The following is a 12,373-nucleotide window of genomic DNA, read 5'->3' as shown; positions in this document are numbered from 1 at the left end:
TAGACTCGTGTCTGTGTGTGTGTAGAAAATGGTTATTGGTTTATGTGGTAAGAAAGAAAATCAATCAAAGTTTCTTTATTCAGTAATGAATGTTATTATTTTGTTGTTGTGGAGATTATTGTTGTGTCTATAATAACATCATGACTGAATAAAGAAAATTGGATTGATTGATTGATTGATAAAGGTTCTGTAATAGATATCAGTTTTAAGATATGACTTTGTGTGTGTCACAGGGTGACAATGGTGAGAAAGGACCTGAAGGAGCTCCTGGGAAAGACGGCGCAAGAGTAAGATGATCTTTCCTCCAATAGATACTAACATGTTCAGAACTCTGATATTCACTTTGTGTTGATTCTTTTGATCCAGGATGGTGGTTGGCTGTTGCTTTTCAAGCACAGATGAAAGTACTAACATCTAGTGAGTGAGGGGGTGTGAGTGTGTGTGTGTGTGTGTGTGAGTGAGTGAGTGAGTGGGTGAGTGATTGTAAGTGAGTTAGTAAGTCAGTGAGTTAGTGAGTGAGTCATTGAGTGTGTGTGTGAGTGAGTGAGTGAGTTAGTCAGTGAGTTAGTGAGTGAGTGAATGTGTGTGTGTGTGTGTGTGAGAGAGAGAGTTAGTGAGTGAGTCAGTGTGTGAAAGAGTTAGTGAGTGAGTCAGTGTGTGAGTGAGTTAGTGAGTGAGTCATTGAGTGTGTGAGTCAGTGTGTGAGTGAGTGAGTGAGTCAGTGTGTGAGTCAGTGTGTGAGTGAGTTAGTGAGTGAGTCAGTGTGTGAGTCAGTGTGTGAGTGAGTTAGTGAGTGAGTCAGTGTGTGAGTCAGTGTGTGAGAGAGTTAGTGAGTGAGTCAGTGTGTGAGTCAGTGTGTGAGTGAGTTAGTGAGTGAGTCAGTGAGTGAGTCAGTGTGTGAGTCAGTGTGTGAGTGAGTTAGTGAGTGAGTCATTGAGTGTGTGAGTCAGTGAGTGAAATGTATTTTCCATTTGGGAGACTCTCAAGCCCCTTTTCCACCAAAGCATTTTGAGAGCCAGTTCGGAGCCGGTGCCTGCGTGCGAACCAGTTCTTTGTGTTTCGACAGCCAAAGAACCGGTTCTCGGCCGTTCTTTTACCACGTCATGCTTACGTCGGGGGCGGGTTTAGATGTGTTCTAAACATTATTTCTGACCATAATAAAGGATCGCAAAGCCAAGAGAAACATTTGCAGAAACACGATGGAGCCCATGATTTGTAATTGTTATGCTTGAAGTTAACGCAAGCGTTTCTATTTTTGTAATTTTTTTATTGAAGACATTATAAGCAAAGAAGAAAACAGTCACAATAAAGATCAAATAAATGGAAAGAAAAAAAGACACAAGACAGGGGTACATAACTTATCAGAAAAGATTACATATCAAACGAAAAGACTTAAAGAATTACATATATCAATAGTTTTTAAACCCTTCTTGGTACACGAGTTAGAGATAATCCTAATGTAATCAAATAATCAAATAAGTAATGTTGTACTTGCAAGCGTTTCTAGCTAAGACGTATGGCGACGTACACACTGACGCAACGACGTCGTTCCCTGGGCGCTCTAGTCAGTGGAAAAACAAACGGTTCGCAAGTTGAACCAACTCCGAATCAACTTTGAACCAGCACCAGTTCCGAACCAGTTCTTTTTTTGGTGGAAAAGGGGTATCAGTGAAGCATGGTTTTAACGGGACACTTTCGCCGTGTGTCCGAAGACACTTACACAGAGATTTCACTCTGTCATGTTTATGAACAGAACTGTTGTGTCTTTACAGGGTTTAACAGGTTCAATCGGTCCTACAGGGCCTGCGGGACCCAACGGTGAAAAGGTACTAAAGTTACCTGTTTGTTATTTGTTCATTTCTTTGTTGAATGTCTAATATTAAGCACTGCATCGCACATTAATTTATAATGGAGCCTGATCCTTTGCTCATTCTTTCCTCAGGGAGAATCTGGACCCATGGGACCATCTGGAGCTGCTGGTACTCGTGGTGTTCCTGTGAGTCTCACAATAGCAGTCTTCAGGAACCTGTGCTCATAAAGTGTCAATTATCTACTTTACATACATTTTACATTTACATCAACATATTTCTGCACTTGTGATTTTCTATTGTTTAGAAATGACATGAAACTTCATCCTGGTCTGACTTCTTCATACCTCGTGTAATGACATATGACACGCAGTAGTGGGCAAAAGTGATGTCCGGAGGGGATGTTTGTTTTTAATGACTGAAAGTTTGATTAAACCATTAAAATAGAGGGAAAATATTTATTTATTTATTATTATTTCATATTTTATTATTTATTTATATGACAAAATTATTTTAAAAAATCAAAAGGAATTATTTTTACTATGCAAAAACGTAAAAAGCATACATTGACCACAACATAATCATTTTTTTAAGATTTCGTTGGTTCTCTAGTTTTTGCATCATAAGCCGCTTTCCGACCGGAGGAACTTTTGTAGTTCTTAGAACCTAACGTTCCTATAACTCTTTTTTTTCTCGTGTTCCGACCGGACTAAATTGGGGATTTTTTAGTTCCTTAGACCGTAGTTCCTATAACTCTTTCAGTACCTAGTCTAGAGCAAGGACTTTTTTAGTTCCCTTTCCCTAGGTCTACGTTGATTGGTTTAACTTATAAGTCATGCCCACTGTCAACACGGACGGAACTTGTAGCCCGCTGTCTGCCATACGCTGTGTGTTTTTGCAAAACATTACAACGAGGATTAAGACAAACATAACGCATTCAACCAGCTAATTGCTAATGCTAGCTAAACTTACCCGTCGTTTTGTTTGCCTCCTGCGCTCTGCTCTTTTATCTTCTTCCATCATATTACTAAATATCATATTACGCTGGAGCCTTCGTGTTCTGTGTTTCTCTGTACAGAACTCAAGCATAATCTTTAAACGCCGCCGTTCGTTCTCCGTTATTAAGGTCCCCCGGCAAGGCAGAACAGGAACATCGCAATCGGTCTTTTTTTTTAATGTATTTATTTTTTTTTTTATTAAGAACAATCTTAGTACAGACATTTATGTATACAGCAAAATTAACAAACAATATATAAATTACAAAGTCTTTCATACTAGGGGGGTATTGTAAACTTGTATAAAGATATTATAACATTTGCATATTTTCAATGTTTTAAACGCTTTTTGCTTCATAGAAAATCGGAGTGAATCAATATAAAGCTAAATTTTTTCCTAAATAAAATAAAATTAGGCTTTTTACAGTAGAATTTGCATTTATGAACATAAAATTTTGCCATTAAAAGAATGAAATTAATTAAATAATTCTAATTGTGCTTAAATGCTGGTTTGTTGTTGTATGTGGCCGCGCTACGTCTAGTGATGACGCTATAAAGACCGTCGCCGTGCTTGCGTTACCCCAGTTCCTACCAGTTCCTATGGCCACTAGGCCAGTGCGAACGCAAGCAGCAAAACCGAGTTTGGGGGAGAGTAGTTCTTAGAACTGTTTAGAAGTGGACAGTTCCTATAACTAAGTTCCTATAACTACTTGGTCGGAAAGCGGCTATAATTTCTTTGCATGACAGTCTGGGCAACAATTATGTCCCACATTGCATTATCATCATAAATAAAACAGTTGAATCCAAGCCCAACTATGCAATATGCTTACAAAATATTTAACACTGTTAATAATATTTGAATAAAGGGTGAAGATGTCAATTTTCTAGGACGGACATCACTTTTGGCCACTACTGTATGCCAGATCTTCTCATTGTGATCGACAAGTCCTTGTGTTCACTGGAAAGGGCAGATGTTTCAACTGTGATCAATGCAATGCAGCGATTGGCTGGTGGCGAGACAGCAAAATAATGACATATTACAGTTCGAAAACAACATCATTGTCGCGTCCCTCGGCCTCGTCCAGTTCGCCACAATCATATCAACACACACATACAGATGGATAGATGAATGGATGAAATACTTAGTAACTAATTTAAACTAAGTAATCCATGTACAAAGGTTATATATAGATGCTTTATACATAGCGTGTCGTACTTCCTAGGAAAAGAACATAACATGAACAAGCTGTGCAGACTAAAACACTTCTCTGTTTTAGCTGATGGCATGGCATCATTATTGTACATACGATATAAGAATGAACAAGTACACATACTAAAACTGAGGCTTGATCTGTTTGACAGGGCGACAGAGGAGAGACCGGTCCTCATGGTCCTGCTGGTTTTGCTGGTCCACCTGTAAGTACAGCAATACAATCTTAATGGCTGCTGGTTTTTATTTATTTCTCATACGTTACCATCAAACTCTCAGAATAGCTGTTTCTCGGTGCACAAATAAATGTTGCACAATTTTCTTTGACCTAGAGGTTACCCAACTAATAGTAAAACTCATTTTCTCATTTTTGCAGAAAATAAAATGAAGTTGGAAAGCTGGCGCAAATTATAATTGCTTGATTGTATATTTATTTGATAAAGTAAGCACTGAGACGACAGTTTTCTGTATAAGAGAAGGTAGATGAGTGACCCGTCAAATCAGAAATTATGTGATTACATCAGCTCATTACCCAGAACATAGTTTATATGATTCGTTTCTGCTTCTGCTCGGTTTGGCTGTTGTCTCTGTGTGTCATATTAGACGTTTAAAACTGTTTCTGCAACAGTATGGCAGTTTTGTGGCACGAGTATAGATGTGAGAGGACTGCACTAGAGAAGAAGTCCTTCTAAAAGATCTAAAGTGGTCAAGCTGACTCATGACCCAGACAGCAAACTGACATTGAATCAACGTGGAAACGACGTCTCTCATGACATTGAAACAACGTTGATTTGCTCATCGAATTAACGTTGAACCAACGTCAGACGCGGCATTCTTCAAAGCTAAATGAAATCGAAAATTGGTTTGCTTTCATAACGTTGAAACAACACGTTGATTTCAAGTTGATTTTCCGTTAGTTTTGTAAGAATGACGCGTCTGACGTTGGTTCAGCGTTAATTCGATGAGCAAAACAATGTCAGATCAACGTTGTTTCGATGTCATATTTCCACGTTGATTCAATGTCAGTTTGCTATCTGGGGAGCTGGAGCTGTGAGAAGGATTGACAGTGAAACTGTCTGTAAATCAATGTTTCTCAGCAACAGTCGACTCTTATTGAGACCGATTTAAAGAAATGTAGTGGACGAGCAAGAAATCAGTTTTATTAAAATTCAAAATCAAGAACTGTAGTTCATTCAGAAATTAATAGACCTGATTTTAATAAAACACCATAATCAGGAGCATTTAAAAAGTAGCATTATAAATGATGAATTAACAGTTGCGTCTGATTAATGGCACAAAAGGCGTTGTATTCCTTTCAGTGAGTGTCATATTAGTCCCTTTTTCAGTCTTGATTGTGTTTTCCGGCTCTACTAGAACAGGTTTTCCTGCTTGAATGTTGATTATTTTCCTCATATTCTCCATTGTTGTGCCTCCTCTCTTCCCAGTCTGTCAGTAACGCTCTGTTTACTTCCTGTCTCTATGAAGCCCCTCCTTCTGAAAAGCACACTGTGCTCTGATTGGTCGGTTGGAGCAGTGTGTTGTGATTGGTCGAGCGCTTTAAGTGTGTTCGGGAAATGTCCCACCCCTTACCATAACCTCCAGTTTAACACACTACTAACTGACTCAACCAGGCCCCGCCGCTTTATTCTGCATATGAATTATTATAATTAGTAATATTGTGACGTGTTCATTCCCGGAAGAAACTCGAGACTAAAATGGAGGCGTTTCGGGAGTTCAGAAACACTGACACTGATATTGAGAAGAACTGGAGCTTTTTCATCTTTTATTGAATATGGTGATCTTGATTATATGCGGCTTCAGCTTTATTAAAAAAAAATTGGACTCTGTCAATCATGCACATTATAAAGCAACATATTATATGAATCATTGGCATGGACATATTTACATCATAGAAGGAAATTGCATGTATATGTTTATTGCTAAGGCACTTTTTGCTAAATTGCCCTCATATATCTCAAATCTCTTCATTTTTTATACAAATAATTATTGTACTAGATCTCTATCACACATTCAGTTAAAAGCTGGCAAACGTGCCTTTTCTTTTCATGTTCCCTGGCCTGGCTCCATCCTCCTACGTATGTCCGCTCAATTTTCATTTTCCTTCAGTACTTTGTCTGGGTTTGTGGTGTATTCTTTGGTTTTTTCCCGTAAGTTTTTTTTACCGGGCCAATCAGCGAACAGAGGGAGTGGCTGAGAACAATGGCGTTGATGACGTGCGCTAGTTTGAGTCGTCATACGTCACGACCAAACGTTAGCGATTGGTTATGGCAGATCCAGAGTGGCTCTGGGCAGATCCAAAAGTCTTACATTTCAACAGAGGACCACCTACAAGCAAGTTAAGGCCTGTCAATGGAGCGAGGCCGGACTCTCTGTACAAATGAAATTTATGAGAGTCTAGTGGGACCAGGCTACCCTGGGCCTGGAACGATCTGAAAAATTTACATAAACTAGAGATATTAGCACGTCTGAGTAGTAGTACTCTTAAATGTCTTTTGCAAAATGTTTTAAAGGAGCCTTGTAGGTGCTTTTCTTGATTTTACTTTTTGTTGTGTATGAGTATTGTTTTTGATGGTTATCTGTGAGAAACTCGATGCGCTGCCGTCTTGACCAGGTCTCCCTGGAAGAAGAGATAGTGATATCTCAATGGGATTTAACTTGTTAAACTCAGAACTTTTTCATGATCAAACAGTAACATTACACACAGATGAACATGGCAACAAACAGAATAGGTGATTGTTTAAGGTTTTATTTGTGTTTGTTAGGGTGCAGATGGACAGCCTGGCCTTAAAGGAGAGCAGGGTGAAGGCGGACAGAAGGGTGATGCCGGGGCCCCGGGCCCTCAGGGGCCTTCTGGATCTCCCGGTCCTCAGGTAACGGGCCAATTTCATTTACTTTACTGCAGTGCTGTTGTACGATAGTGTGCCTGGACTTCTTCCTGGGTTTGAAATGAACACCCGCCAACCTGCCAAATGTGGGTAAAAATCAGCAGTGGTGGTCACAAGCCAATCTGGCATGTTACTTCTGTTCTGGGGAAGTTCGTGTAAGCCAAATCTGCACAGATTTAGTGCAAATACTTGTGAGACATCATGGTATATGAAATACTGCGTATTGTGGAGAATGTGCTCATATCTGACACAACAAATAACGGTGCGCTTGTTCATTTGCATTGGCGCAACAGCGAAGATTAGAAAGCATTTGGTTAACAGAAAACACATTGTTATTTTCCAATATCCTACTTTTTTTCTAGGTTTTTTTTGTACTGTTTTGACCTGTCCATCTAAAACACATTTTTGGTGAAAATTATGAGGATGGAAGAGGAGATGCTGGATGATAATTTGTTAAAATAAGAAATTAATCTTTGAAATCCAAATGTAATATATTAGCCTATATAAGATATGACGTAGTTAATCTGGTTCATTTCTTTTTTCGTTTTTGGCGAGAAGAAGTTCTGAATGGCCGGAGTGCAAAAGTCAATATCAAACCCTGATTTCTTCTTATTGTTGATTCCTGCTTTGGTTATAGGGACCAACTGGTGTGTCTGGACCGAAAGGAGCTCGTGGTGCTCAAGGACCTCCTGTAAGTGCAAAACAAATGATAATATTTGTCAATGTAGATCATGAATCTACTGGCTAATTCTGGCACACTGTACATTTAATCATTTATCATTAGTGTGCATTCTCCCTGTTAAATAAACCTGAAATAAATAAATAAATAAATGAATCTAATTTTGTTAATGGTTTTTGCAGGGTGCCACAGGTTTCCCTGGAGCCGCAGGAAGAGTCGGACCTCCTGGTCCCAATGTAAGTAAATCAATGAATCTGTTCACTATGGCACAAAAATAGTGTAGTGTACAACATTTGGTCTACGTCTACATTAATCTGGATACATTTGAAAACGTTGTTTTCGTTTAGAAACGCTCTCCGTCCACACTAGCGTTTTCAAGCGTTTCAGTGCAGATGAGAAACTTGGAAAACGCCTGAAAACGCTAAACTCCAGAACAGAAGCTCACTGAGATGATACAGACGGAACAATAAATAATAAAGTTATTGTGCAATTCTTCTGAAAGGATTATTTAATTTAGCAAAATATCTCCTCATCCACTGATCATCCATGTCGCTCTCACTCACTATTATATGTTTGGTGTGAAACGCCAAAACTGCTCATGTTTCGCCGCAAGGACAGCAGATGCGAGTGTATTCTGTCATCTGTGCAGGACTGTGATATGAAGAGTGTGTGAAGGAACATATTTCAGTAACAGTGTGAATGTGAAGAGCAGATAACAGACACAATACCGCTATAAACATCAATATCTATTGGTACAATATGCGTCACATGACTAAACTTACATCATCGTTTTTAAATACTTCCGTTTTAACAGTCCACACTACGACACTAACGACACGTTTTCATGTTGATCCTCTTTGGAGAGCGTTTTCAAAAAGCTTTGTTTTCATTAAAGGGTAGATAAACCCTTAACCAACTTTTTTTAGTTAATGATCTGTAAGAATGGGGCTTTATTAGTGCTGATCATTGATTCGAGTAACTTTTTTTGACATCGAATTGAATTTGAAGTGTTCATTGAACATTTGAAGTGTTTTAATTGTACAATATATTGAGTAAAAACGTCTGAGTGATGCCCTCTTCAGGTTAAATGGTGAATAAAAACACCGCCTCAGTGTGTACAACAACAATCTCTAATGCTTTTGATTTGAACTGCAGTACCTATTTCGGCCACTAGCTGTCATTCTTACAGACTGCACCTTTAATGTCCGTCCTCAGGGTAACCCGGGTCCCTCTGGTCCCGCTGGTCCTCCTGGTAAAGATGGTCCGAAGGGTGTTCGTGGAGACGGTGGTCCTCCTGGAAGACCTGGAGACGCTGGGTTACGTGGATCGGCTGGTCCTCCTGGTGAGAAGGGAGATCCTGGAGAAGATGGTCCTCACGTATGTAGCTTTACTGGATCTCATTAAACATAGCTGTTCGGCTCAACTTTGACCTCAGTAATAACTCACCCATGACTTGATTAAATTTGTACTTGACAAGTGGGCCTCAAACACACTAATAAAATTTGAGAACTGTAGAGTGATCAACTCAGTTGATATTTCACTGGTTTTGTCCGTCCTTCTGTTAGACTCTCACACATGAATAAAATAAAATAAAATAAAATAAAATAAAATAAAATAAGAAATATACATTTTGATACAGTTCACAGCCTTTCAGTGTTAGGTTGGATGTATGACTTCTGTCCCGTTCCAGGGTCCGGATGGGCCGTCGGGTCCCCAGGGTTTGGCTGGTCAGCGTGGGATTGTTGGACTCCCAGGACAGCGTGGAGAAAGAGGTTTCCCGGGCCTTCCTGGACCCTCTGTGAGTCCCAGAGAAACACACTTACATTTAATGTCCCAATGATGAAAATACATCAACGTTTCTGATGGAAAAGTGACAGGGGAATCCGTGTCAGTCATAAGCTTTTTATCAGATTTTCCTTTCAGGTGGACTTTATGTAATGATACTTTGCCAGCTGTTGCGTTTCCAGTGAATATGACAAACTGATAATAGGATCAGAATGCTTTTCATGTTTGAGGATCAGCCAATGAAAACCATACCTTTGCTGTGAATGCCTCATACAAACCCACAGCTGCAAGATATAGAGGCACTTTTTCTATTTCAATTTCACTAAAAATCACAACACAAGTCATTTCTCGAATACCATTTACTGTTAACTCTTTCCCCGCCAGCATTATTATTTTTATTTTTTTAAAAAGTTGCCAGTCAGCGGCAGGATATTTAATAATTTTCACGAAACTTTTATGCCAAAAGAATATTATGTTATAAGAATATCTGAAACATACAATCTATCAAAATAAAGAACAGAACCTCTACATTTAAATAAATTAACAAACAAAAACATTGTATTCTATCTTCATGCATTCTTTTTTTTTTATCAATGTGAATGTGGGTAAGATTCATAAAAAGCAACATTTTGAACAAAAGGCTGAGAAAATCGCGTTTTTGTCAAAGACCTCGTCCAGATCGGATTCAGAACGATGATCAAAACACAGATCAAGTGCATCAACTCTTGCTTCTTTGTTCAACATTTCATTCGGTAACGTTAGAAATCTTTGATTTATATGCAGTTTATATGAATGTTTGATGATCGCATTATTTTGCATGCACGTGACGTCAGCAATGCATCTCTCGCTTGTTTCTGCTTCTTCTTCACCTCTGTTTTGATCAGAGATTCTGTAAGATGCGTAATAGCACCCCCTACCGTATAACAGTGAAAACATGGATTGGCAAAAAATGTAAATGTTAGGGAAGCATTGCGCCATAAATGATGGAAAATTCGGCAATGGCTGGGAAAGTATTTATAAATATCAGAGGACAAATGTTATATGGGCAAATGCAAAGCTAACATGGGTAAAAGTAACTAAATCACATTTCTGAATGCCCATCACAGGGTGAGCCTGGGAAGCAAGGAGCTCCTGGTGGATCTGGAGACCGTGGGCCGCCTGGACCCGTGGGATCACCAGGACTGACCGGAGCCGCTGGAGAACCCGGGAGAGAGGTACGGTACAACCCTGGGGATTTACTACAGTACAACCCTGGTGATTTACAATGACACCATTAAAATCAACCAGGGAAAATATGCAAACTTTTTGGGTTCTCACACTGTTGAGGACGCACCTGAATTATATTTTTCAAATAAAGAGGCTAATATAATTTTATCTAGGCAATATTTCAATGACTTTGATTTAGTGAAGATGGTAGCAGATTTGAATGTAAAAACTGCTAAGAATTATGCTTCAGTTTCTGATCTTATTGATCGGTTTCTGAAATTAGAAACCAACAGAAAGAGTTACATGATTATTTGGAACATGTTTAACAATACCAGTTATTTTAAATGCACGCTATGCAAGATTTGTACCGTTAACAGGTTAATATAACAGCTTCAAAGTAGTTTTGATGGTAAACGAACTCGTAGTAGGGCAAATCATCCCGATAGCAAAGCGAGGGGGACGCTGTTGGCAAAACCATAGACAGCAATAGAAATGGACACAGCGATTCCCATTTCAATGGAGAAAAGTGAAGTCAATTAGAAGCACTCATTTCCTGATGGCTGAGCGACTGCGCAGACTCAAACTGAGCTGGATGACGTAGATGTGACGTTTGCAACCTGTCTGACAGCTGTACGTCTTCTAGTAGCTGTGCCAAGAGGAATCTGAATCTTGCAGAGCCGGAGGGCGTGAGTAGGAGCTGTCCATGAGCAGTAGGATCAGCAGGATCAGCTTTTTGACTCCCTGTCTATATGATCATTTCTCTACTGTGCGACAGAGAGTCGCGTGTTATGACGCGATCATTAACCTATTTTTACAAAAACGGCTTCTACGGGGCCATAACGTTAGATATATTTTTTTTTTATTTAACCTTTGTTAAACAAGTTCTCATTTACAACTGCGACCTGGCCAAGACAAAGCGAAACAGTGCGACGAAAACAACAACACAGAGAGATAGACATAGAAATAAATAAACATACGATAAAAAATAAAAAGAATAATAATCCATGTACAAAATCACAATATAGTACAAAATACAATTAGTTGTAAAAATGTATAACAAACACAGCAATGGAGCCTTTTATATATTGTCGTGTTTCTTTAGAAATAAATAATGGACAAATTTTGGACGCCTCAGATGTAAAGTTATTCACTGTCAAAGTGATGCCAAATTAATGGGAGTCAATGCTTGCTAACAGCAGGTGATGGTCTGCTACAATGGCGGCCCTCAAGCAAAGCTTCAGTTTACGGCTGATGAGGTTTGAGAGGTGGGGTCCCGCCAAATCTCGCGAAAATCACGACATGCTTTACGGCACGACGTCACATACATCGACAACATATGAAGCAGCCTCTATGGAAGACGTGAATCATGGCATGAGTCGACGAAGAAAGCGGCGTCAGAAGGGTGCCGACAGAGACGGCTTTGCTAATAATAAATACAAGTAATCCACAGCGACTCTAGGGGTCGCTGTTTGACAGCTAAGTCCTTTAAAAAGTCCTGTTTAAAAAAGATTTGCTCATGTGCAGAAAATCCATTGAAAACTCTCCCCTGCAATGATGAATTAAGTATTTTGATGCATTTAAATATGTCTGACCAACAAGCCAACCTTTACTCATGTGCTGTGCCTGTGGGGATTGAACATTTGACAGAAAAACCCTTCTCACATCGGTCATAGAATGGCAATAGCACTCACAGCTAGTGGACTTGTTGCGTAAAATGTGGAAAAAATAGCATTAAGAGCCAGCTTTTACGTGATTGACAGGCCTGTGCTGCATTTCTCTGGATG

The 12,373-nt window shown here is 39.3% G+C and overlaps 1 protein-coding gene across 1 annotated transcript in view; it reads left to right on the top strand.

Annotated features, from left to right (window-relative positions):
- col2a1b (collagen, type II, alpha 1b) overlaps positions 1 to 12,373 on the top strand; it is a 67,516-nt gene that overhangs the window by 42,007 nt on the left and 13,136 nt on the right. Inside the window, exons 35-44 of the mRNA XM_039649167.2 lie at positions 234 to 287; positions 1,773 to 1,826; positions 1,943 to 1,996; positions 4,166 to 4,219; positions 6,797 to 6,904; positions 7,557 to 7,610; positions 7,781 to 7,834; positions 8,814 to 8,975; positions 9,289 to 9,396; positions 10,490 to 10,597. Coding sequence (XP_039505101.2) covers positions 234 to 287; positions 1,773 to 1,826; positions 1,943 to 1,996; positions 4,166 to 4,219; positions 6,797 to 6,904; positions 7,557 to 7,610; positions 7,781 to 7,834; positions 8,814 to 8,975; positions 9,289 to 9,396; positions 10,490 to 10,597 — 810 coding nt within the window. The remainder of the gene's footprint in view (positions 1 to 233; positions 288 to 1,772; positions 1,827 to 1,942; positions 1,997 to 4,165; positions 4,220 to 6,796; positions 6,905 to 7,556; positions 7,611 to 7,780; positions 7,835 to 8,813; positions 8,976 to 9,288; positions 9,397 to 10,489; positions 10,598 to 12,373) is intronic.

This window comes from Pimephales promelas, chromosome 21, assembly GCF_988280905.1.
Source record: "Pimephales promelas chromosome 21, fPimPro1.hap1.1, whole genome shotgun sequence".
Taxonomy (NCBI): domain Eukaryota; kingdom Metazoa; phylum Chordata; class Actinopteri; order Cypriniformes; family Leuciscidae; genus Pimephales; species Pimephales promelas.
Note: the sequence above shows the minus strand (reverse complement) of the source record. Positions and strands in the feature narration are given on the sequence as shown.